The following is a 24,159-nucleotide window of genomic DNA, read 5'->3' on the forward strand; positions in this document are numbered from 1 at the left end:
GGTCACGGGGGGGAGTGGAGCGGGTGCTGGTGGGATTTGTGGGGGAAAGGTTGGAATTTGGGGGTGAAAGGGGAGAAAGTGGTGAATTCTTGCCGCGGGGGCTGCTGGGAGTTGTAGTCCAGGCCCTGGGGTGGCCATAGCCCCTCTTTGGACTACATCTCCCAGCAGCCCCCGCGGGACGCCACGTGGTGCTGACAGACCAATAGGAGCGCGTGAAGGGCGGAAGTGGGACCCCCCTCACGGCGCCCACGGCGGCGGTAACGGGGCCGCAGGTACCGGGGCGGGGGAGAGACCCCCGGACTGGGGGAGAGACACCCGGGCTGGGGATCAGGGACGCGGGGCAGAGCAGGGACGGGCACGGGCTTCCTGGGGGTCACGGGGAGCCCTCCCAGTCCCCCCCCAGTGTCACACTGGGATAGGGAGCTGTGTGAGGGGGGGAATGGGTTGAGGGGCTGAAGTCGCTGTTCTGGTCCTCAGAACTGGCCAAACTGGTGCAAATCGGGAATCGCCTCATTCCTGCTCCCGTTCCTGCCCCCATTCCTGCTCTATTCCTGCTCCCATTCCTGCCCCATTCCTTGCCCCCATTCCTGCCCCATTTCTGCCCATGATTCATGTTTTCTAGGGTGACATGTGTACTGTCAGGGTGGCTCAAGGACTGTCAGGATGGCACAGGGATCGGACAGGGTGTCCCAGGGACTGTGGGGTGTCCCAGTGACTGTTGGGACACCACTGGCACCACCAGTGACCAGCCAACTAATCTGTTCCCCCCCCATTCCCCCCTCTGTGCCCTCACAGCTCCCTGAGCATGGACCCCCCGCCATCGAGGCCCAAAGCCCCCTCCTTCCTGTCAGACCTGGGCAAGGCCACCCTGCGGGGCATCCGCAAGTGCCCCCGCTGTGGCACCTACAACGGCACGCGGGGGCTGAGCTGCAAGAACCAGCGGTGTGGGACGGTGTTCCGGCCCGGCGCCCGCCGCCCACCCGCCCCCGGCACTGGCACCGACCCCGGCGCCGTGCGCGTCCTCACCGGCTCCCCCGCACAGCTCTACTCCGTGCGGCACCGCGGGCACCACGCCCGCTGCTTCGTGGAGCTGGGGGTCTCCGAGACCGCCATCCAGACTCCCGAAGGCACCCTCATCACCCAGCTGAGCTCGGGGCGCTGCCACGCACCCGCCTGCGGCACGGCGGTGGCGGAGGACAAGCAGTGCCAGCACCTGAAGCTGGCCCTGGGCTGCCAGGCCGAGGCCACGCCGCTGCCCCTCAAGAGCTCTGTGCTGGGCTCCCTGCAGGCACCCCCCGAGGCCAAGCAGAGCCTGTGGGAGCTGGCGACGGAGCCCACGGGGCCGCTGGTGCAGAGGGTCACCAGGAGCGTGCTGGTGGTCAAGTGCCAGGCCAGCCAGAGGCACGGCCTGGGCTACCTGCACGCCTGCTTCGCTCAGCACCGCTTCTCCTGCGCCTGCCGGAGCCCCCGCGCTGGGCACGGCAAGGGGGAGGAGGAGGAGGAGGAGGAAGAGGTCCCACCAACACGCTGCATCCACTTCCTCGCCTGCATCTGCGCCTTCGCCAGCGACGAGAGCCTGGCCCAGGAGTTCGCCGAGTTCCTCGCTTCCGACGCCGGGGGTGGGAAGGGGGGGCACACGGGGGCTTTGGGGGGTGTTGAGGGGTTGGTGACACCCCAGCCCGGGGCCCTGGCACCTCCCAGCAGCCCTTACACCCGTTCCTGGCTCCCAGAGTGTGGGAGCAGAGTGGGGAGCTCCCCGTGCTCCCATGAGAGCTAAGTGGGGGCAGATCCCACTGGGATTCACTGCCTTGGGTGCTCAGGGCGTGCTAGGGGTCGTTTTCCAGGGCTGGAACCTGTGAACCCCCTCCCACAGCTGCCTCTGGGGTTAATTTCCTGTGAACCCCTCCCACAGCAGCAATATTTAGGATGTGCTGGGAGGTCTTGGGGGGGCACATGAGCCCCCTGTTCCCTGGCTGAGATGTTTTTAGGGACAGGATTTGTGTCCCCAGGTCTGAAGGGTGCGGTGGTCCCGCAGCTGGTTTGTGGCCCCGGATCCACAGCACGGCCTCGGGGGGCGGCTGCTGCCAAGGCCAGGAAGAGGAAAAAGGATGTGGGGCCGGGTGAGTGTCCCTGGGAAGGTCTGTGGGATGGGTGGGAGCTGAAAATCCCCTTGGGAGCACCTCCAAGGGACTGGGATCCAGCTCGAGGATTGGGTGGGATTTGAAATCCCCCAGCAATGCAGCTCCAAGAGACCAGGATCCGGCTGTGTCGGTGCCAGTGGAGCCTCGGGAACAACCCCAACCTGGCCCAGAGGGGTCTTTTCCCATGCTCATGGTGGTGTTATGGAGGAGAAGGGCCCCAAGGAAGGAGGGGACGGACAGGTAGGGATCCCATGGGGTGAGTCCTGCAGTGACAACCCCTCCCTCAGGGACACAGGTGACCAGCCCGCTCCTGGCTCCGGACCCAGCTCATCCCGGCCCCAGAAGGAGCAGCCTCAGGAAGCCACCAGTGGCCTCGTCCTCCCTGAAGAGACACAGTGAGTCTGGGGGCACCCAGGGCCCCCTTGGCAGTGCCCACTCTGGGTTTATGTAGATTTATATGGGTATTGGGAAGAGATTCTTCCCTGGGAGGGTGGGGAGGGGCTGGGATGAAATTCCCAGAGAAGCTGTGGCTGCCCCTGTATCCCTGCCAGTGTCCAAGGCCAGGCTGGACAGAGCTTGGAGCAACCTGGGATAGTGGAAGGTGTCCCTGCCCATGGGATGGGCAGGGAGGGCTTTAAGATCCCTTCCAACCCAAACCATTCCATGATTCTATGATTTATTTGAGTTTTCGTGGGATGTTTGGAAAAGAAGGATCTGTCCTTTTGAGTTTCTTCAGAACCCTGTGGAGAAACCCTCTCTCCATGCTGGCAATGCCCTGTGCCAGGGCAGGAGCCTCTGCTTGGTGCTTTCCTCTCTCTCAGCTTTAGTTTTGGCCTGGAAAGTGGAACAAATCCCTCATTTTCCCCTTTTTCCCTGAGACAAAGCACATCCATCCCACCCCACAGCCAGGAAGGGCTGGTTTGGCTCCCACAGATGCCCCTGGGGAGTGTGTGGGTGCTCTGGGGGGGTGACATTCCAGCATCCCTTCCCTCCCTCCTGCAGGCTGTCCCCAGGTGCTGGATGAGTCCCAGGTGTCCCTGTCCTTCCAGGACTGGCTGGCCAGTGTCACGGAGCGCATCCACCAAACCATGCACTACCAGTTTGAGGGTGAGTCTGGGGGGCACCCAGGGGGGCTTCGGGGCTCCAGCCCACCCAGGGACTGCCCCCAGGGCTTTGGCTGGTTTGCAGGGAATTTATTGTGCCCTGGGAAGTTTTACTGCCTTTGATTCAGGTCAGATCAAGGTGAGGGGGGGATTCTGCCCCTCTGCCCTGCTCAGGTGAGACCCCACCTGCCTCCAGCTCTGAGACCCCAACATGGGGCTGTGGAGCTGCTGGAGCAAATCCAGAGGAGGCCACAGAAATGCTCCAAGGGCATCTCCAGGTGGCATCTGGAGCACGGACAGCACAGGGAAGGGACATCAGGGGATTTCAGGGTGGGAGGGAGGAACAGGATTAGAGTCTCAACTCCTCATGGACAGGAGGGTGCTGGGTTCCTCTCCCAGGGAGGGGACAAGGGGCACAGGACACCCGATGAAACACCTGCCTCCAAATCCAAGATACTTCCCTGGAAACGTCTTCAGACCCCAGCACTGCTGATCCAGTGAGCCCCAGGCACACTCAGGGCCTGAGCAGGATGAGGGTCCTGGATCCCCCAGCCCCTGATCCCTGTGCTCCCCCTGTTCCCCCTGCAGGGCGTCCTGAGCCCCTGGTGTTCCACATCCCCCAGGCCTTTTTTGATGCCCTCCAGCAGCGCATCTCCAGTGGGAGCAGTAAGAAGAGGCTCCCCAACTCCACCACGGGTGAGGGATCCCAGGGGAGAAACAGGAGAAAAAAGAGGTGTGGGGAAAACAGGGGGGGAAAGAGGGTAAAAATAAAAAGGGTGAGAATGGAGAAAAGAGGGACAAAAAAAGGGGAGGAAAGTGGGGGGGAAAAAAGTGGTGGTGGGGAGGCAAAAGGTGAAGGGAAGAAAGAGGAAAAAGGGGGGGGAAGCCCCTCAAGTCCCCCCCAGCCCTGACAGCCCACCCTCCCCAGCCTTCGTGCGCAGGGACGCGCTGCCCCTGGGCACCTTCTCCAAGTACACCTGGCACATCACCAACGTCCTGCAGGTGAAGCAGATCTTTGACACGCCTGAGGTAAGGGGGGAGCAGCCCCCCCCGGCCCCCCAGAGCCCCCCACAACCCCTCCTGACCCCCCCCTCGCCACAGCTGCCGCTGGAGATCACCAGGAGCTTCGTGCAGAACCGGGACGGCTCCTACGAGCCCTTCCGGACCCCCCGCGTGGAGGTGGAGCCCGTGGGAGACGGGTTTGGGACCCCCGAGAAACAGCCCCCCCTGCGGCCCCTGGAGCTCCAGACCTTCCTCAAAGTTGGTGAGTGAGGGAATCCACAGGGAGGGGCAGGATGGGACCCCAAAATCCACAGGATGGGACCCTGAAATCCACGGGGAGGGGGGGCAGAATCCTGGGAACCCTGGGGACTGTAAAGAGAGGGAGAAAAGGGGGACCCCGGGGGGGGGCTCAGTGGAGGGGGAGAGGAGCAGCTAAAGGAGGGGGCAGGCCCAGAGGGTGAGGGGGCTTCAAGGGAGGGGGGAAAGGGGGACCCAGAGGGTGGGGGACAAACGCACAGACACCCCTGGAGGCTCTGAAGAGAGGGGGAACAGGGGGTCCAGAGAGTGGGGGGTACAAAACCACCCCTGGGGGCTGCAAGAGAGGTTAAAGGAAAGTCTGGAGGGTGGGGGGCTTCAGTGGAGGGGCAGGGGGGGCCTGCACCCACCCCGCCGTGCCCCCCCAGGACACACATCCCCCACGCAGAAGGAGCCCACCCCGTTCACCATCGAGTGGATCCCCAACATCCTGCCCCGCTCCCGCCTGGGGGAGCTGCGCCTCAAGTTCCAGTACGGCCACCACGGGGGGCCCCGGCCCACGGGACCCCTCCGGGACCCCCCTCCGACCGACCCCCCGCTGGAGCTGCCCCCCCTCAGCGCCATCGCCTTCCCCTGAGCCCCCCAAACCACCCCCCGGCACGGACACGATGGAGACCCCCCAAAATAAACCCTGAGTCTGAGTCTGAGTCTGGACTGCGGGGGGGGAAGGAGGGACATCTGAGGAGACCCCCAGGGTGGGGGGGGAAGGGGGGGAGACCCCCAGGAGGGGAGTGGAAAGAGGGGAGAAATGCGGGGAACCCCTCAGGATGGGCGGGGGGTCACCCGAAAGGTGGGAAGGGGGGCTGTGACTGACAGCCAGAGGTGGGGGGGCCCAGGATATGGGGGACAGCCCCCCCCTTGTGGGGAGGGTGATCCCAGTGGCTGCTGCAGGGTTTGGGGAGGCACAGAGAGAGCCCCCGGCACCCCAGAGAGGAGGGGCAGTGCCTCAACACCCCATGGTGGGGGCAGCCCCCCAGCAAGGCCAGGGACCCCAAAATCGAGTTTGAAAGAGAGACAGGGGGCTGTGCGAGGGGGAGGAACCAGGACACCCCGGAACCCCCCGGGCAGTGCTGGGGGGGAACCAGGACACCCCGGAACCCCCTGGCAGTGCTGGGGGGGGAACCAGGACACCCCGGAACCCCCCGGCAGGGCTGGGGGGGCAGCCCGGGCCCCTCAGGACCCCCCACAGCACCGGCGGACCCAGTGCCGCCCTCCCGCCGCCAGGGGGCGCTGCCGGCCCGGCCCCGATCCAAGATGGCGGCGGCCGCGCGCGCGCTGAGGGTGAGAGGGCACGGGGGGAACCGGGAATGGGGGACACGGGAACGGGGGGGGCACTGGGGACACTGGGAATGGAGAACGCAGGGGATGGGGGTACTGCGGGAGGGGAACACTGCGTACAGGGGACACTGGGGACGCTGGATATAGGAGACACCGAGTGCGGGGGGACACTGCGTGCAGCTGACACCGCGTGTGGGGGTCACTGGTCCCCTCCCCGGGGGGCTCCAGCAGTGCTGACCCCGCTCTGGGGACGGCGGGGTCCGGGGGGTCAGGGGCTGTTGGGGGCAGGGGACTGGGACAGGCCCCCCAGCCCCGGCTGCCCCCCAGCCCTGTGACCCCCCCCAGGTACTGCCCTGTGCCCTGCCCGGCCCCCGGCACCTCCACACCAGCCCCGCCTGCCTCAAGGTGAGTCCTGGGACCCCGGGGGTGTCCCCTCCCTGCAACCCCCCGGGCTGTGCCCCCCCCGGGCTGTGCCCCCCTGACCCCTGTGCCCCCCTGACCCCTGTGCCCCCCTGACCCCTGTGTCCCCTGACCCCTGTCCCCACAGACGCGGGCGGCGCGGGTCCGGGTGGGCAAAGGGGACAAGCCCGTGACCTACGAGCAGGCACATCCCCCCCACTACATCGCCCACCGCAAGGGCTGGCTGTCCCTGCACACCGGTGGGTACCGGGCACGGGGGGACGGCGGGGGGACGGGGGGCACACGGAGGGGCAGCGGGTGGGGAGGGTGAGGGCACCCGTGGGGAGGATGAGGGCCCCTGTGGGGAGGGATCACGGGGTGTTCTGGGGCACACGGGGACAGGGCCATGGGGCACGAGGGCACTGAGGGGACAGGGCTGTGTGGGAGCAGGGATGTGTGGGGTGGGCACAGGGTGGCAGCAGTGCCAGCCCCCGGTGCCAGCCGTGCCCCTGTGCCCAGGTAACCTGCAGGGCGAGGCAGGCGCGGCAGAGCGGGCAGTGGAGGACTCGTTCCTGCGCCGGTTCATGTACGGCACCTTCCCGGGGCTCCTGGCGGACGAGGTGGTGCTGAAGCGCCGCGGGAACCTGCTGGTGATCTGTGCCCTGCTTAACCGGGCACTGGCCCCCAGCAAGATCTACTTCCTGGTGGGCTACACCGAGACCCTCCTGAGCCACTTCTACAAGTGCCCCGTGCGCCTGGAGCTGCAGACGGTGCCCGCCCGCGTGGTCTACAAGTACCTGTAGTGCCCAGCAATAAACACCCAGCTCCCAGTGGTTTGCGGTGCAGGGACCTTGGGACCCCCAGTGCCACCCCTGGCACGGGCAGGGGCAGTGCCACCAGCACAGGGGACTCCCAGCCCTGCCAGCCTGTCACTTGGTCTGTCCCCACAGTGCCCTCGTGCCCCAGAGAACCCTGTCCCTGTGTGTCCCGTCCCAGCGGTGCCATGTGCCCCCCATGTCCCTGTCCCCACGATGTCCATGGCCCCATTGTGTCCCTCTGCCCCACACATTCCTGTGTCCCTCATGTCCCTGTCCCCACACTGCCCGTGTGCCTCACATGTCCCTGTCCCCACAGTGTCCATGTCCCTGTCTCCACACATTCTGTCCCCGTGTCCCCATCCCTGTGCGACGCTTCAGAGCCAAAACACGCCCCCACCCACCCCAGTTAAACCAGTCCAGACTCTGAGAAAACCAGTTTAAATAGAACAGCGGCAGCAGTGGGGGCAAGAGGGGAGTGAGAGGGGCCAGGGGGGCTCAGCCCTTCCCGGGCTTGTCCGTGTCTGTGTCCTTGAAGTAGGTGGTGCCTGCACCCTGCGTGTCCCCCGGCGTGTCCCCTGCGGGCACCTGCGGGCTGGGCCCTGTGGGGACAACAGGGATGGTGCCAGGCTGTCCCTGTGCCCCGGGGTGGCACACAGGGCCAGGGCACTGTCCCGGGGGTGGGGCCAGGGGGTCCTTACCGATGTAGCTGAGGAGCACGGGCAGGAAGACCAGCCCATGTGCCAACCCCACGAGGGTGATGATGAGGTTGAGGCGGAAGAAGAAGACCTGGATGAGCTGGGCCTTGGCGAAGGCCAGGACCACCACCCCGGGCAGGTTGGTCATGGCCACCCCGGCCACCACCTGTGGCCACAGCAGGGACACCATCAGGGACAGGGCAGCCAGGCCACCCCGGGGTCCCCGGGCACAGCAGGGGAGGGGTGGGGGTCCATGGTGTCACCTTTGGCCCCCCAGGAGGATTTGGAGTGCCGTGGCATCCCCCCAATCCCAGCAGGGTTGGGGGGCCCACAGTGTCACCCCCAGGCAGGACTGGGGGGCCCACAGTGTCCCCTGTGCCCACCTTGCTGCCCATGGTGATGGTGGCCTCGGCGGCTCGTGCCACCCTGGTGGGCTGGGCACTGCGGGTGAAGGCGCATGTGATGTGGGACACGAACTCCACCGAGATGCCCACGGCCTGCGGGGACACTGCCTGTCACCCCCTCTGCTGCCACCCCCTGTGCCCCCAAGCCTCTGTGGCACCCCACATGTCCCAGGTCCTGCTGCCACCCCCTGTGCCCCCAAAGCCACCCTTGCGTCCCAAATCCCTGTGCCTGTTCTCTCCATGCCCTTTGCCCACTGTGCCACTCTGTGTGCGCCAGACCCCCAAGCCACCCCACACTGCCAGTGCCCCCGTGTGTCCCATGTCCCCATTCCACCCATGTCCTTGTGCCACCCCACATTTCCCATGTCCCCGTGCCACCCCTCGTGCCCTATGTCCCCGTGCCCCCCGTGCCCGCACCGCGACGAGGTTGATGAGGGCGACGGCGTTGTAGGGCACGTCCCAGAGGGCCATGGCCCCCACGGTGTCCAGCAGGATCATGGTGATGGTGACCAGGGTGGCACAGCTGGAGCGCAGGTCCATGCCCAGCAGCAGGAAGGACACGGCGAAGGTGGGCAACAGGCACAATGCCAGTGTCACCAGCCCCTCGGTCACCACCGTCAGGTACTGCTCGTAGTACACGTATGTCACCCTGCGGGGGTGGCACCGTGACGTGACACTGTGACAGGGCACCAGGCACCCCAAATGGGCACCAGGTACCCCAAAATGGGCACTGGGTACCCGAACACAGGCACCAGCACCCCGACATGGGCACTGGAAACCCTGGCACAGGCACTGGGACCCCAACAGGGGTTCCCACAGCAACCCCAGCCCTGAACTGGGCACCCCTGTTAACCCCAGTGAGGCACTGAGGTGCCCATGTTGTCCCTGACCTGGGCACCCCTGAATGGGTCATCCCCTAACTGGGCACCCACAGTGACCCCCAGCAAGGGCACCCTCAGCACCACTGGATGGGCACCCCTTAACTGGGAACCCCTTAACTGGACACAAATTTGTGATCCCCAGTTTGGGTGCTGGGGCACCCACAGCACCCCACAATGGGCACCCTTTAACTGGGCACCCCTTAAGTTGGGACCCCCACTGACTCCTGACTGGGGCACCCACTTGTGACTCCCAAGAAGTGCCCCTGCCCTGGCCTGGGCACCCTTAACTGGGCGTTCCTGAACTGGGCACCCATTGCTGACCCCGCACCAGCCAGCGGTGCCCCCCCGGCACCACGCCCCTCTCCCCCCTCCCCATCCTGCGCCTCCCATGCCCCAGGTGGGCACTCACGTGTAGGGGAACACGCTGAATTGGGGGTCTGTGTCGGGCACCCTGTGCAGGGTGCGGGTCAGGGTGTCCCCCAGGGCACGGGCTGCCCGCAGAGCCGCCGTGTACTCCTGCGAGGTGCGCAGCGGGCGCTGGTACGCCATGAACCGGGTGGCTGGCACAGATCGGGGGGGTCAGGGGCACCCCCGGGGGCCCACTGGGCACCCCCCCAGCCCACGCCAGCCCTGCACTCACCCAGGATGGTGCCGTTCTCGTCCATGCTCACCGCAGTGTCGTAGGCGCCCAGGCCCCTGCGGGGGAAAAACGGGGGTCAGGGGGCACCCGGGGGGGCACCCAGGGCGTGGGTGGTGAGGTGTTACCCACTGATGGCCATGTCTGGGTAGGGGACCCCCAGTGCCACGAACCCCTTGGCACACTGCAGGGTGGGCCGGTCCTGCAGGAACCAGGGCAGGAAGCGCTGGAATTCCTCGGCCGTGGGGCGTCGAAGCGTCTTCAGGCACTGCCCCAAAACACAGCTCGGGTCATCTGTGGGCACAGGGGTCAGCAGTGGGGGGCACCCAATGTGCTCCCAAGGGCCACCACAGAGGACACTGCGTGTAGACCCGAGAACCACCACGATGGGCACCCACTGGCCACGATGGCACACCCGCCCCGTGCCCCCCAGCCCCTACTCACTGCTGGTGGAGGGGCAGAACTCCCCCTTGTGCGCCCCGAACTGGTGGATGCGGCAGCAGCGGCTCGTGGGGTTCAGCCAGTCCAGGAAATCGTCCACCCAGGAGGTGGCCGGGATGGCCAGGTAGGACCTGGAGGGGGCACACGGGGCTGGCAGGAGCTGGTCACCCCTCCCCCTGGCCCCCCCGTGCCCCCCCGTGTACCCACACGTTGGGGAAGCTGGTGGCGTGTTGGATGGTCTGGGTGAGCGAGTCGGAGTCGCAGCCGGCGCTGGAGCAGATGGCGTTGGTGCCGTTGGCAGAGGAGAAGTCGTACCCGCCCGTGGTGACGAAGTAGGTGGGCACCCCCACGGCCAGGTACTGGTTCAGCGCCGAGAAGTACTGCAGCATGTACGAGTCCTGCGGGCACCCCCGTCAGCCTGGGGGGCCCTGAGGGTCCCACCATCCCCACGTGTCACCCACTGCAACACCCTCAGGGTCCTGAGGGGTCCCGAGGGTCACCCCATCTCCGTGTGTCACCATCTAGGGCCCCGTCACCCACCCAGCACGTCCAGGGTCCTGCAGGGCCCAGAGGGTCACCCCACCTCCATCTGTCACCATCTAGGGCCATGTCACCCCCCCCTCTGTCACCCCCTAGGGACATGCCCCCCCCCCCGTCCCCCCCCCCCCCCCCCCCAGGGGGCCCCCCCCCCGGATTCCCCCAAAACACCCCCCCTGTCCCCCCGTTCCCCCCCCCACCCCCCGGCGGTCCCGTCCCCACCTCGGGCAGGGCGAGCTCCTGGTCCAGCCCCACGGGCACCTGGAACATCAGGAACAGCCCGGCACAGGCCAGGAACAGGAACAGCAGCACCTGGGGGGCACCTGGTCAGGGACCTCCAGGACCCCTGACACCCCCAGCTCCCCCTGGAACCCCACAGCCCCCCAAATTCCCTCCCAAGACCCCTGGTCCCCTCCAGCCCCCATGTCCCATCCCACCCCCAAGCCCCCCATGTCCTCCCCACCTCCCAGGACACCCCAGAATCCCTGTGCCCCCCATTCCCCCCGTTCTCCCCGATGGCTCCCCAAACCCCCAGTCCCCCCAGCCCCATGACCCCCATTCCCCTCGTGCCCCAATGCCCCCCATGGCCCCCCCTGCCATTCCTCCCATGCCCACCTTTCCCCTCATCCCTCCACTCCCCCCCGTCCCCCCAGTCCTCCCATCTCCCCCCGTGCCCCCGGTGCCCCCTCACCACGCAGGGCCGAACGATGGGGTGCAGCAGGAAGGGGGTGTAGAATTTCTCGAGGAGGGGCCGCAGCAGCCGGGCCCCCTCCCGGGCCGGGCCCCCCCTGCCCGTCCCACAGCAGCAGCACAGGTCAAACCGCCCGGCCTGGGGGCACACAGGGGGTTGGCACGGGATCCCCACGGCCCCCTGCCCACCCCGGGCACACACTGCCCACCCTGTGCCCACCCTGTGCCCACCCTGTGCCCTCCCCACGACCCCCAGAGCCCCCCGGGTGGTACCTCCTGCCGCCGGGCGTCCAGTGCCACCAGTGCCACGAACCCCGACATCTGCAGCAGGAAGTCGAAGGCGATGGCGACGGCGGCCGTGAGGGCGAAGGTTCGCACGGCGGGCATGGACGAGAGGGCACCTGCGGGACCCCGGGCTCAGGGGGCACCCCAAACCCCGCAGCCCCCGCACCAGCGAGAGCTGTGCCAGTCCCTGCACCCACTGTCCCCCTGTGCCCACTGTGCCAGCCCCTCCACTGCACTGTCCCCCCTGTGCCCACCACTGTCCCAGCCCCCTGCACCCACTGTCCCCCTGTGCCCACCGTGCCCAGCTCCTGTGCCGTGGTCCTGCGCCCCCACAGTGCCCCCCCCACCCTGTGCACCCCTCATGTCCCTCCACGCCCCCATGTCACTGTGTCCCCCCCCGTGCTCCTGTTGCCCTCCACCATTTCCCAGTGTCCCTGTGCCCACCCTGTGCACCCCCATGTCCCTGTGCCCCCAGTCACCCCTGTTTCCCCACGCCCCCCATGTCCCTGTGCCCCTTGTCCACCCCTGAGTCCCTGTGCCCCCCCGGTGCCCCCGGAGCCCCCCGAGCTCACCCAGGAAGAAGCAGATGGCCTCGGAGATGCTGCACAGCAACATGCTGGGTGCCACCTGCGCCAGCACCCGCCCCAGGTGCTGCTCCCGTGTCTCGCCCGGCTCCCGCTGCGACTGCTGCTGGCAGGGGTGGTCAGGGGGGACCCCATGGGGCACCCCCACCCTGGGGGAGAACCCCAAAGGTACCCCCCACCCCCTGGGGGGCCCCATTGGGCACCCACCACCCCGCCTTGGGGCAGCCACAGGGTGCTGTGCCCCATGGGCACCTCCCTCCCCACCCTGCCCCATGGGGACCCCCAGGTGCCCCCCCAGGGCCACATTCCCCATGAGAATCCCCAAAGTGCCCCCGTGCCGCCCCCCCCGCCCTCTGTGCCCCCCCATCCCGGACCTGGAACTCCTGCACGAAGATGAAGATGTTGTCAGCGCCCACAGCGAGCACGAGGAAGGGCACGACCTCGAGGATGATGAGGGACGAGGGCACCCCCAGCAGCGCCAGGAACCCCATGGAGGCAAACACGGCCCCCAGGACCACGGCGATGCCCCCCACTGCCAGCGTCACCTTCGACTCCACCTGCGACACCCACACTCAGCACCCCCAGCTCCCCTAGAACCCCACCCAGATCCCATTGGGACCTCCCAGAACCCCTGGACACCCCCTGGGAGCCCCCGGGATCCCCTTGGATCCCCCGGGACCCCCTTGGATCCCCCGGGACCCCCTTGGGACCCCTGGACATCCCACAGGAGCACCCCGGACCCACCAGCACACCACCCAGGATCCCCCAGCTCCACCAGGACCCCCCTGGGACCCCCTGAACCTCCTGGAACCCCCCCCAGGACGCCCCTGGAACCCCTGGACTCCCCAGACACCCCCCCAGAGCCCCGAAGCCCCCCGGACGCACCAGCACCCGGCTCCAGGCCGTGTACTCGCCCAGGGCCAGCGCGATGTAGGCGAACACCAGCAGGTAACTGAGCGTGAACACCGGCAGGTCCTCCCCGCTCGTGCGGTTGATCTCGTCCTCCAGGGACCGCTGGGGGGGCACCGACAGGGGAGGGGGAATGAGGGGACACCGGGCACCCCGGGGACCCCCCATCCCACCCTGAGAATGGGAACACGGGATGTGGGGGGGGGGCACAAAGACATGGGGGAAACCAGGGGCACAGGGGTCACTGGGGGGCACATGGACATGGGGTACTGGGGGCACCAGGGTCACGGGGGGTATGGGGGGCACTGGGGGCACAGGGACACGGAGAGGACACAGAGGGGACACAGGGGACACCGGGAGGGGTCTGACCTCGGCCATGAACGTGACCGACAGGTTGAGGCCGTGCGAGCGCTGGAAATCCCGAACCACCTCGAGGAACTTGCTCTCCCAGCTCAGAACCCACTCGAGCCGGGGGTCCCCGTGGGGGAAGTTGTTCAGGGAGTACGTGATGATCAGAGCCTCGGCCTCCGTGTACTCTGAGTCTGGGGACACAGGGACGTGGGGACATGGAGGGACACAGGGGGGACACGGCAGGGACACCTCACAGGTCCCCCCCTGCCCCATGGAGCCCCCCATTCCCCCAAGGTGTTCCCGTACCCCCTGCCCTACAGGTGCCCCCATGCCCTATGAGGGCCCCTGTCCTTGAGGTGTCCCCATTGCCCACAGGTCCCCCACACCCCATAGAGACAGTCTCCTGTCCCCCCAAGTTGTCCCCATGTCCCACAGGGACCCCCATTGCCCACAGGTCCCCCGTCCCCCAGGTGTCCCCGTGCCCACAGGTCCCCCCTGCCCCACAGAGCCCCCCACCTACCCAGGTCCCTGTGCCCCCCTGCCCTCCGTGCCCCCGTACCCCGGTATCCCCCGAAGGCGATGTATGGGAACACGGGCCCGCCGTACTCGGCCATACAGCTCAGCTCCAGCGCTGTGATGTCCTTGAAGGAGAGCGGGGAGCTGGTGGGGACAGGGTGCCAGGGGGTCAGCGGGGGTACCCATCACCGCCTTGAGCCCACCCGGACCCAGCTGTGAGGGGGGACCCGGAGAGAACCCCAACCCCACAGCCTGGCACCCACTTGACACAGTAGATGAGGTGGTCGTGCCAGTCCACGGTGCCCGTCTCTTTGCTGTCCTCCTGCAGGGCGGTGAGTGCCAGGTGGGAGCGGTTGTTCTGGAAGTACTGGGTGACGCTGTTGACACAGCAGTCGCCCAGGGTGGGCTCTGTGGGGTTCAGGGGGGCATAACACACGTCCCTGAGCGTCACGTTCCTGCCCGCCTGCGGTGCCCAGGCTTCGATGGCCGCCAGCCGCTCCTGCAGCTCCAGCAGCGCCTGCAGCACGTCCTGGGACAGGACCCCGCTGAAGTTCTTGGCCCCCAAGATCACAGAGTCGTAGCGAGACCCAGCCCTGCCCGGCGCCGTCACAATGATCTGGTTGGTGCGCAGGAAGGGCCCGAAGTGCTGGTCATGGAAGGCCTTCTCCTGCCTGGCACGGCTGCCCGGCGCCGACCAGAGCTCCACCGGGTCCGTGGTCAGCCGGAGGGTCATCATCCCGACCGAGAGCCCCCCGGCCACCACCACGGCCACCACCAGCACCACCAGGGGCCTTGAGGCCACCAGTGTCCCCCACCAGCGGAACACCCGTGCCAGGGCCTGGTGACTGGCATTGCCCACCCACGCCGAGCACCCGCGGGCAGCGGGCACTGCCTGCGGCATCGTGAGCCCCTTGGAGCGCCGCTGGCACAGCAGGGTCACGAGGAAGACCATGGCGAGGAAGGCGAAGAGCAGGACACAGAGCACCAGGACACCGTCGGCCTCGCCCAGCCGGAACGGGGGCGGCGGGTCTGCGGGGGCCACCACGGGCGGGCAGGACTCGGCGCAGTCCTGGCACGAGCAGGGCTCTTCATCCTCACTCGGCGCCTCGCTGCAGCTCCAGACCCGCGCGTCCAGCGGCTCGATGTCATCGCCCGGCTCGGTGCCGTTGGGCACCAGCTGGAAGTTGATCTGCAGCGGCGCCAGCCCGTTGTTCTTGTCGCCCTGGAAGTCCAGCCAGCGCTGGGGGGTGCAGAGCTGGGCACCGTAGCGCCCGCACATGGTGGCGATGGCGAAGCCGCCGGTGGACGGGAGCCGCACCCCGCGGCACGAGGAGAAGGCGGCATCGGCGAAGCGCTGCCGGAAGAAGCTCTGATACTCCACCACCGCCAAGCCGGGCGCCTCCGTGCTGTTCACCACCCGCGTCACGTTGGTGAACAGGCTCTGGTCGGGGCTGCAGGTGTTGTGGCAGTACAGGCTGGCGAAGTTGCGGGCGCAGGACGGGCACCGCGCCAGGACGGTGCCCGAGAGCGCGACGCTGAGCCGGAGCGCGCTGAGCTGCTCGTAGTTGCAGCACACCAGGGTGGTCTCGTTGTCCCCCCGCGCCAGGTCCGGGCACACGGAGCGCAGCAGGGCCAGCAGAGCGCCCGTGGCCTCCTGGGCAGGAGTGTTGTTCAGGCAGGGCACGTTGGAGGACACCAGCGACGTGTCCACCTCGGGGTTGCGCCCGCACTCGCCGTAGAAGGAGCAGTACCCGGCGCGGTGGATCGGGGTGAGGGATGGGGAGGCCTGGGGGGGGGGAGGGGGGGGGGGGAGGGGGTTTGGGGAGGGGGATGGCACTGTCAGTATCCAAATGGTACCCAACAGGCATCTGGCGGGCACTGCAGAGGTGTGTCCCCCACTCTGCCATCCTCAGCCCCCCCAAATACCACCCAAAGGGCACCCAACAGGCATCTGATGGGCATCACAGTGGTGTCCCCCCCAGTCTGCCACTTCTAGGCCCTCAAATCACTACCCAAAGGGTACCACAATGGTTTCCCCCCCACTCTACCACCCTCAGCCCCACCACTGTCACCCAACAGGCACCCAGTGGGTGCCACACCAGTGTCCTCCCAGCTCTGCCACCCCAAGACCCTCCAAACATCACCCAATGGGGACCACACCAGTGTCCCCCTACTCTGCCACACCCAGCCCCTCTAAATGTCACCAAATGGGTACCAGAACGGGGTTCCTTGGCTCTGCCACCCTCAGCCCCCCCCAAGGGGCACCCAACAGGCACCCAATGGGCATTGTACCATCACCCCCCTCGCTCTGCCACCCCCAGCCCCTCAAGTGTCACCCAATGGGTGCCGCACCAGTGTCCCCCTACTCTGCCATCCCCAGCCCCCCAAACCCCACCCCCCACCCCTCTCCCTGGCAGTGCCCGTGTGCCCCCAGTGCCGCCCCAGCTCCTACCAGTGCCAGCAGTGCTGCCAGGAGGGCGCCGGGCAGCGCCAGGGACCCTGCCATGGTGGCAGAGGGGTGTCCCCGACACCGCCCAGCATGTTTTATATGGGTGGCACCCCCGGGGCAGGCACTGCCGTGGCAGGGCCCTGCTGGTCTGACAGCCACAAGGCCAATCAGCCCCGGTCAGGGCTGTAAACGGGGGATCATTAACCCGGGGGATCATTAACGAGACCGATCGATCGATCTCGGGGCAGGGCTGGAGCCGCTTCCTGGGAAACCCAAACCCGCACAACCGGGAACCTGGGCACGAAACGGGGCATTTGGGCACGAAATGGGGCATTTGGGCACAAAACGGGGGATTTGGGAGCGCTGCGGGGGCACACAGGAGTGGGGGAAGGGAGGGACAGTGTGGGGTCACCCCTGGGTGTTGTGGCAGTGCCAGGGGGTTGCCACAGGTGTGTCCTGCAGGGAAACCCCCCTGTGCTCCCCTCTCTGGCCAGGGACGTGCTGGTGCCATCCCAGGGGCAGGTGTGTGACACCCCAGTGCCATCCCGGGGGCAGGTGGGTGACACTCTGATGCCACATCAGGGGGTGGGTGGGTGACATTTCAGCGCCATCCCGGGGGCTGGTGGGTGACATCCCAGTGCCATCCTGGGGAAGAGGTAGGTGCCATCCCAGTGGTTGGGTGGGTGCCATCCCAGTGTCATCCCCGTGGACAGGTGTGTGACACCCCAGTGCCCTGTGCCCAGTGCCAGGAAAGGGTCCAGAGCCTTGGACCCTGATAAGGCCCTGGAACCCCGATAAGGCCCTGGAACCCTGATAAGTGTCTGGAACCCTGGTAAGTATCTGGGGCCCTGATAAGTGTCTGTGGCCCCGATAAGTGTCTGGGCGGGCACTGACGGGCAGGGCTGGGCCACCCCATCCCGGTGCCATCCCGCCACAGAGTTCCCTTGGGGTGCCTGAGGGGCTCCGAGCCCCTGAACCCATCGGTGCCACCCCCCAGGGTGTCCCTGACCCTCCCCTTTACGGCCCTGGGTGATGATAAGGGGGGTGGTCCCGCTCTGGCACCTTTGCCCGGGTCCCACACCTGCGTCACCAGCCCCGCCCTGTCCCTGTCACGTCACGCAGGGCGGGCACCGCGCCCACACACACAGCACCCAAAACCAGCACCCCAAAACCAGCCCCTGGCACCTTTATTGGGTACAGCACAGCCCCCAGGCCCCGGGGGGATGCAGGGGGGCACAGCACAGCCCCCAGGCCCCCAGAGGGGCACGGGGGGGGGTCAGGGGGTGGGCACAGCCCGGCCCTTGGCACCACGCCGGGAGAACTTGAAGCTCTGCAGAGGGTTCCCGGTGCCACGGGGCTGGAAAAGAAGAGCAGGGTGGGGATCTGCAGGGGGCTCGGCGGGGATATTTGGGGGTGTTTGGGGGCATTTTGGGGTTCAGGGGAGGGAGCTGAGGGAGTGGGGAGGCATTTGAGGGTGCAGTGGGGAGATCTGGGGGGATTTCAGGGAGCAAGGGGGGATTTGGGGGATTTTGGGGGGGTTGGGGGCTCAGGGGGGATTTAGGGGAGTGGGAGTGATTTGGGGGTGTTTTGGCTTTGCAAGGAGGATTTAGGGGTCCAGGGGGTAATTTGGGGTTCAGGGGGAATTCTGGGGAGCGAGGGGGATTTGGGGGTCTGTGCAGGGGATTTAGGGGTGTTTGGGGATGTTTGAGGTCTCAGGGAGAAGATGTGGGGGGGATCTGGGGTCTCAGGGAGGGGGTTTGGGGGTCACTCACAGCAGGTTTTCCCTTGCGGGCACTGGGCCCTCGGAGCACTCGGGGGCCCTTTCGTTTCCTGGGGCCAGGCCTGGCAATGCCCCGGAGGCTGGGGGGCACTGGGGGGGCACCAGGGGTTAGTCCTGCCCCCCAAATCACCCCCTTCTGCGCCGTTTTCCCCCCAATCCCCCCATTTTTGCCCATTTCCCCCCCCGTGCCCCTGTTGTGCCCCCGTACCCAGGTAGTCTGGCACGTTCCTCAGGTGAGGTTTCACGATGGCCGGGTGCAGGGGTTTGTCGTGGCGCAGCACGTGCAGGTCCCGGGGGTTGTCCTCGAAATAGGCCTGGCCATGGACAATGGGGGGGGGAAGTTGGCACCGCCCAGGGACCCCCTGTGCCCCTCAGGGACCCCCAAACCCCCTCCCCGAGCCCCCCGGGGTCACCTTGAGCTTCTCGGAGTTGAGCAGCTCGTCCCTGATCTCGTGCAGCCGCGCCTCCTTCACCGCCTGCTTGGTCACCGAGCGCATGGCATCCTTTGGGGGGGCACAGTGGGGTCACAGGGTGCCACTCCCACGCTGGCACCCCCTCCGAGTCACCAGGACCCCCCCTGGCACCACCAACATCCCCCTGGTGTCACCAGGACCTCATCAGTGCCACCCCTGTCCCCCCCAGCCCCGCCGGTGCCCCCCGTACCCGGCAGCGGTAGCGCAGCGACTCGATCTCCTCCATGCAGAACTTGTAGGGCTGGAGCATGGACTGCCCGTTCTCTGGGGGGACACAGAGGATCACCCCAGCCCCCCAGTGTCCCCCAGCCCCCCGGGTGGCACAGGGCCCTCCAAACCTCCTGCCAGCGCGTCCTCGATGCGGGTGAGCCCCTCGTGCTCCTCGGGCAGCGCCAGGGTCAGCGCCGTGCCAGGGTTGTCACCGCGGGCTGTCCTGGGGGGTGCAGGGGGGACACAGGGTGGGACCACGGCCAGCCTGGCACCCCTGGGGGTCCCCCCGGTGCCCGCACAGACCTGCCCACACGGTGGATGTAGGACTCGACCGTGGGGGGGACGTCGAAGTTGATGACGGCCGAGACGTTCTGGAAGTCGATGCCCCGCGCGACCCCATACTCAGGGTCCTGGGCCTTGGCCTTCCCCTTGTCCTTGGCCTTCCCCTTCCCCTTCCTGGGGGGACACAGGGACACCAGGGTTTGGGGGGGCTCGGGAGGGACACCCAGAGCAAGTGGGCATCTGGGATGTGGGGACAGGGAGGCTGGGAAAGGGGATCCCCTGGGCACAAGGACACCCCGGGCACGGTGAGGCCACGGTCACAGGGACACCCTGAGCCCCCCAAGGGGGACACACTCGCACGGGAACAGGACACTGGTGGTCACCCAGGTCCCTGGTGATGCCCACAGGACACTGGTGTCACCCATGTGATACTGGTGGCACCAGTGGCTCCCTGGTGGCATCTTCAGGGCACTGGTTGCACTCCCAGGTCCCTGGTGTCACCCCCTGGTTACTGGTGCCACCCACAGGACACTGGTGGCACCAGTGGGTCCCTGGTGACATCCCCCAGCCCCCGTGCTCACCCCGGGGTCCCCCCTTTCCGTGCCTGGCGCTGGGGGGTCTCCACAGGCCCCTCCTCGTCGGTGGCCACGATGAAGTCGTAGAGGCCACGGTTGAACTGGGCGATGACGTGGCACCTGGGGACAGAGGAGACCCTCAGTGTGCCCACCCCCCTTCGTGTGACCCCCAGGACACCCCAGGGCCCCCCCAGTGCCCCCCCAGTGCCCCTGGCATACCGGGAGGCTGCGGGCAGCTCGGAGTTGAGGGTGCAGGCGGGGATCCCGAACTGCTCGAGGAAGAGCTTGAGGCGGAAGGCCCTGGCCAGGCTGCCCACGAAGAGCAGGGCCCGGCCCCGCAGCAGCCGCAGCTGCAGCAGCGCCACGAGCACCAGGAACTTGTCCTCCTCCGTCCCACAGCGCACCTGGAACTGCTGCAGCTGGGAATGGCCCGGCAGCCGCGGCTCCGGGGGCAGCACCAACACCTGGGATGGGGAAAATGGGGAAAAACAGGGGGGCTGTGGCACCCACAGGGTCCTCTGGGCTCCTTGTGGCTCCTAAATCTGCTCCTGGGGGGCAGTGTTCCCAAATCCCGGCGTTTTCCCATCTCTGTGCCCGCTCTGGATCCCCCTTGGATCCCGCAAACCTCCCTTAGAGCCCCCAAACCTCCCCCTGGATGCCCCAAACCCCTCCCAGTCCCCCCCAAACCCCATCCCAGCTCCCCCCAAACCCCATCCCAGCCCCTCGTTCCTCACGGGGTTGTGCAGCACAAGCTCCTGCAGCGCCTCCAGCTCGGGGTTGAACGTGGCCGACACCAGCAGGGCCTGGTAGATCTTGGGCAGGTGGCTGGGGGAAAACAGGGGGCTCAGTGCCCCCCAGGCCCCCTGGCACCGGGCCTGGTGATGCTCTGCTGCCCCCCTTGAGCCTTCCTGTGCCCCCCCAGCCCTGGCAATGCCTCAAAACTCACTGTGCCCCCAAGTCTCCCTGCTTTAACAATTTCCCCCAAACCCCAGCAGTGCCCTCCAAACCTGAGGTGGTGCCTCCATAACTCTCAATGCCCCCCAAACTCTTGGGCTGTGCTCCCCTCACAACCTCCACCCCCAACAGTGTCTCCCAACCCCCTGGCTGTGCCTTCCACCCCTTCCAGCCCCGCTGCTCCCCCCAGCCCTGGCAGTGCCCCCAGCAGAGCCCCCCCATGCTCCCATCCCCTGCCCCCCATGCCCCCATCGGTGCCCCCTGTGACCCTCCACCCCAGCAGTGCCCCCCAAACCCTCAGTGCCCCCAAACCCCTGGCACTGCCCCCCGTGCCCTCCACCCCCAGCAGTGGCCCCAGTACCCCCATCCCTGCCCCCGTGTGCCCTGTCCATGCCCCCCACACCCCCCCTGCACCCCCTTACCAGAGGAGGGCCTTGATGTCATCCCCAAACCCAAAGGAGAGCAGCAGATCGGCCTCATCCAGCACCAGCAGCTCCAGTGAGTGCCGCAGGCTCAGGCTGTGCCCGCCCAGGTGGGCCAGGACCCGCCCCGGGGTGCCCACCACCACATCAGGCTGCTCCATCAGCACAGGCCTGGCACACACACGGGGTAAGGGAGGGCTCAGGGGGCACAGGGAGGGTCGGGGGGCAGAGGGAGGCACACAGTGGGTCCCTCACCTCTGGGCAGCAGGGTCGCTCTGTGAGCACAGGGGGGGTCAGGGGGCACACAGGGCACAGGGGTCCCTCACCTCTGGGCAGCAGGGTCGCTCTGTGAGCACAGGTCCACCACACGCAGCCGGCGGGCGCAGAAGGCTGAGAGCTGGCGCAGGGTGTGCCCGACCTGCCGGCCCAGCTCCGCCGAGGGCACCAGCACCAGGGCACGGACGGCCTGGGGCAGTGCTGGGGATGCCTGGGGGACAGGGGCTGTCAGTGGGGCACAAAGGGACACCCCCGTGTGCCAGGAGCCCGGCCCTGCACCCCCCGAGTCCACCATGCCCATACAGCTTGTGGGCACCAGCACTGACACCAGGGGGGGACAGGGTCCCCAAGGACACCCCTGTGCCCCACAGAGCACCCCCATGCCCTCACCTCTTTGATGCTGAGCAGTTTGTGCAGCAGGGGAAGCCCGTAGGCTCCTGTTTTCCCGGAGCCCGTCCTGGCCCGTGCCAGCAGGTCTCTGCCCTCCAATGCCAGGGGGATGGCCTGGGCCTGGATGGCCGTGGGAGTTGCCCAGCCCAGCTCTGCCACCGCCTGGGGAGGGCACCGGGGTCACCGCAGGGACCAGGACAGCCCCTGCCCGTGGTGGGGGACACAGAACCCCCCCCCAGATACGCTCTCCCCATGGTGGGGTCACCAGTGCCCCCCAAGGCCCACAGACACCCTCTCCTCAAAACGGGGGTCCTCACTGTCCCACTCTGTCCTACAGACATCCCCCCCCCAAACCCGGGGTCCCCAGTGCCCCCCCAAGACACCCCCTCCCCATGGTGGGGATCCCCAGTGACTCCAAAACCCTCTCAGCCCCCTCGAGGCCTCCCCTCGCTCCCCGTGCACCCCTCCCCGTGGGGCTGAGCCCTCCCTCCCAGTGTCCCGAAGGCCCTCGTTTCCCCCCCCGGCCCCCCCACCCTCAGCAGTCGGGGGTCCAGCCCCATGTGCTCGAAGCCCGACGCCGCCGTGTCCGCCGCCATCTTGGCCGCCCAGCCCACAAACACTTCCGGTTGTGTGCACAGAGCGCCGCCGCCGGGGAGGCAGGCGCCGCAGCGCCCCCTGGCGGTGGAGGAATGCTCGGGGCTGGGGGAGCCCCCGAAACCTCGTCCCCACCCCCCAGGGGTCTTTTTTGGGGGGATTCATTCCCCAGGAGGGGGAAAGTGCACTGTAGAAAGGTAGCTGGATGGCTGAACCCCCACCTTGGCTTCCTGCAGCACCAGATTCCCTCCCCAGTCCAAAAAAGCACCAGGGACCCCCACTGAAACAAAAAACTCCTTTATTTTCCCCAATAAAATCTTTATTTTCCCCCAAGTAGGGGGCGGGTTCCCCCCTCCCAGATGGCAGGCAGGGCCCCCCCAACCTGCCCACCACCCCCAGGGTCCCAGCAGGCAGCAAAGGTCCCTCCCCAGGTCTGTGGGAATCCCCCGGGGTGGGTTGGATCCCCCCTTTGGGGCGTGTTGGGTGATTTGGGGGAGCCCCCCAGGGGCTTGGGGTGGCTACACCAACTTCTTGGCCTCAAAGAAGCTCTTGAGGTGCCTCATCTGCCAGATGCCGGTGAGGATGAGGATGATGGTCTGGGCGATGGACCACCAGAGCACCCTCTGGTTGGTGCTCTCGCTCGTCATGCGGAACCGCTCCTCCCGGTACTGCCCCAAAACAGGGAAGGGGGTCAGAGAGGGGGGAAAACTGGGTGATCCCCTCCAAACTGACCCTGCAGGACCCCCTGCTCACCCTCTGGTAGTTCTGCTCCTTCTGGATCTGTTCCACCTGGTCCAGGAGCTGCCGTGCCCGGAGCTGCAGCTCCGTCAGCTTGTCGTTGGCTGCGATCTCGGGGTAGTTGTTGGTGTGTTCACCCACCTGGATGTCTAGGTGCACCCGCTGCAGGCACAGAAGGGGTCGGGGGGGGCTCAGGGGGTGACACAGGTGGCAGAGACCCCCCCTAGGGTTGGGGACCCCTCCCCAGTGTTCCCAGTTCGCCCCAGCAGTACCAGTTTGCCCCCAGCGAACAGGGCCATGCGGGTGGAGTTGGAGTGCAGGCAGATCTGGTGCTCCCCCGGCGTGTGGGACGTGAAGGTGAAGCGACCCTCGGAGCCATACTGGCGGGACAGCACCACCTGGGACAGGGACAGTGTCACACACAGCCCAGGGACCCACAGGGACACTGTGACACCACAGGGACAGCACCACCTGGGGACATGGGGGTGGTGTCACACCCCCAGGACTGGGACAGGGCCACTGTCACACTCTGAGACACTGGGACAGGGCCACTGTCACCCACCCCAGGGCACCAAGACAGGGCCACTGCCTTGTCCTGGGGGTGCCCACCTTTCCGTCGGGGTCCTTGATCTCCACGTGCATGCCCAGCCCGGGAGTGGAGGGCAGGAACGACTCGGACTGTTTGTCCCACAGCTGTGTCCGGTAGTTCCCTGGGAATGGAGGGGACAGGGGGTCGGGGAGGGTCCAACCCCCATCCCAGTGTCCCCCAGCCCGGCCCCCCCCTCCCCTTTCCCGGGGGTCCCCCCTGCCCTTCCCCATCGCCCCTGGGGGGGTTTCTCAGTCCCTCCCATCGCGGCCCCCCCCCCCCGGTGGTCTCCAATGTTGCCCCCCCCGAGTGCGCGGGGGTAACTCCCGTGACATCCCTGGTGACCCCTCCCAGATCCCGGTGGTCTCTCCCACCCTCAAAAAGCACCTGGTGGCCTCTCCCGGTCCCCGCTGGTCTCCTCGCCCCCTCCCGTACCGAGTGGTC

General features: G+C 67.2%; 5 protein-coding genes across 8 annotated transcripts in view; 2 read left to right on the forward strand and 3 right to left on the reverse strand.

Moving 5' to 3' along the window:
* Positions 1-192: 192 nt before the first annotated feature.
* CUNH2orf42 (chromosome unknown C2orf42 homolog) lies at positions 193-5,138 on the forward strand. Its single transcript, XM_027706321.1, has 9 exons — positions 193-272; positions 796-1,619; positions 2,010-2,120; positions 2,429-2,536; positions 3,144-3,248; positions 3,833-3,940; positions 4,173-4,273; positions 4,346-4,508; positions 4,930-5,138. Exons 2-9 carry the CDS (start codon positions 806-808, stop codon positions 5,136-5,138), a joined length of 1,719 nt encoding a protein of 572 aa, XP_027562122.1. The 5' UTR covers positions 193-272; positions 796-805.
* A 649-nt stretch (positions 5,139-5,787) lies between these two features.
* Positions 5,788-7,065, forward strand: MRPS24 (mitochondrial ribosomal protein S24). Its single transcript, XM_027706331.1, has 4 exons — positions 5,788-5,842; positions 6,185-6,244; positions 6,387-6,498; positions 6,758-7,065. Exons 1-4 carry the CDS (start codon positions 5,816-5,818, stop codon positions 7,039-7,041), a joined length of 483 nt encoding a protein of 160 aa, XP_027562132.1. The 5' UTR covers positions 5,788-5,815; the 3' UTR covers positions 7,042-7,065.
* Positions 7,066-7,478: 413 nt separating this feature from the next.
* Positions 7,479-16,708, reverse strand: NPC1L1 (NPC1 like intracellular cholesterol transporter 1). Of its 2 annotated transcripts, XM_027706319.1 has the most exons (19): positions 16,439-16,706; positions 14,250-15,772; positions 14,030-14,130; positions 13,489-13,661; positions 13,096-13,224; positions 12,585-12,767; positions 12,199-12,313; positions 11,615-11,742; positions 11,343-11,480; positions 10,874-10,963; positions 10,322-10,512; positions 10,118-10,245; positions 9,847-9,967; positions 9,677-9,732; positions 9,446-9,596; positions 8,573-8,804; positions 8,135-8,248; positions 7,755-7,917; positions 7,479-7,655 (listed from the first exon to the last, which is right to left on the reverse strand). In XM_027706319.1, the coding sequence occupies exons 1-19, from the start codon at positions 16,490-16,492 to the stop codon at positions 7,552-7,554; spliced, it is 3,894 nt and encodes a 1,297-aa protein (XP_027562120.1). In that variant the 5' UTR covers positions 16,493-16,706; the 3' UTR covers positions 7,479-7,551. The 2 variants fall into 2 exon arrangements, with proteins under 2 accessions (XP_027562120.1, XP_027562121.1); XM_027706320.1 differs by lacking the exon at positions 7,479-7,655 and having other exon boundaries at positions 7,777-7,917; positions 8,571-8,804; positions 16,439-16,708.
* A 796-nt stretch (positions 16,709-17,504) lies between these two features.
* DDX56 (DEAD-box helicase 56) lies at positions 17,505-22,634 on the reverse strand. 3 transcript variants are annotated; one of them, XM_027706323.1, is made up of 14 exons: positions 22,331-22,634; positions 21,798-21,959; positions 21,458-21,618; positions 21,132-21,302; positions 20,490-20,580; positions 19,975-20,219; positions 19,762-19,875; positions 19,202-19,348; positions 19,027-19,121; positions 18,879-18,952; positions 18,629-18,718; positions 18,424-18,529; positions 18,208-18,305; positions 17,637-17,792 (listed from the first exon to the last, which is right to left on the reverse strand). In XM_027706323.1, exons 1-14 carry the CDS (start codon positions 22,391-22,393, stop codon positions 17,712-17,714), a joined length of 1,698 nt encoding a protein of 565 aa, XP_027562124.1. In that variant the 5' UTR covers positions 22,394-22,634; the 3' UTR covers positions 17,637-17,711. The 3 variants fall into 3 exon arrangements, with proteins under 3 accessions (XP_027562125.1, XP_027562124.1, XP_027562123.1); XM_027706322.1 differs by having other exon boundaries at positions 19,202-19,354; XM_027706324.1 differs by lacking the exon at positions 18,208-18,305 and having other exon boundaries at positions 17,505-17,792; positions 19,202-19,354.
* A 38-nt stretch (positions 22,635-22,672) lies between these two features.
* TMED4 (transmembrane p24 trafficking protein 4) overlaps positions 22,673-24,159 on the reverse strand; it is a 1,853-nt gene continuing 366 nt past the window's right edge. Inside the window, exons 2-5 of the mRNA XM_027706330.1 lie at positions 23,739-23,839; positions 23,402-23,527; positions 23,145-23,291; positions 22,673-23,059 (exon numbers count right to left, since the gene is read on the reverse strand). Of these exons, the coding sequence (XP_027562131.1) occupies positions 22,910-23,059; positions 23,145-23,291; positions 23,402-23,527; positions 23,739-23,839 (524 nt within the window). The 3' untranslated portion in view covers positions 22,673-22,909. The remainder of the gene's footprint in view (positions 23,060-23,144; positions 23,292-23,401; positions 23,528-23,738; positions 23,840-24,159) is intronic.

This window comes from Neopelma chrysocephalum, unplaced genomic scaffold, assembly GCF_003984885.1.
Source record: "Neopelma chrysocephalum unplaced genomic scaffold, ASM398488v2 Primary Assembly neopelma1_367, whole genome shotgun sequence".
NCBI lineage: Eukaryota > Metazoa > Chordata > Aves > Passeriformes > Pipridae > Neopelma > Neopelma chrysocephalum.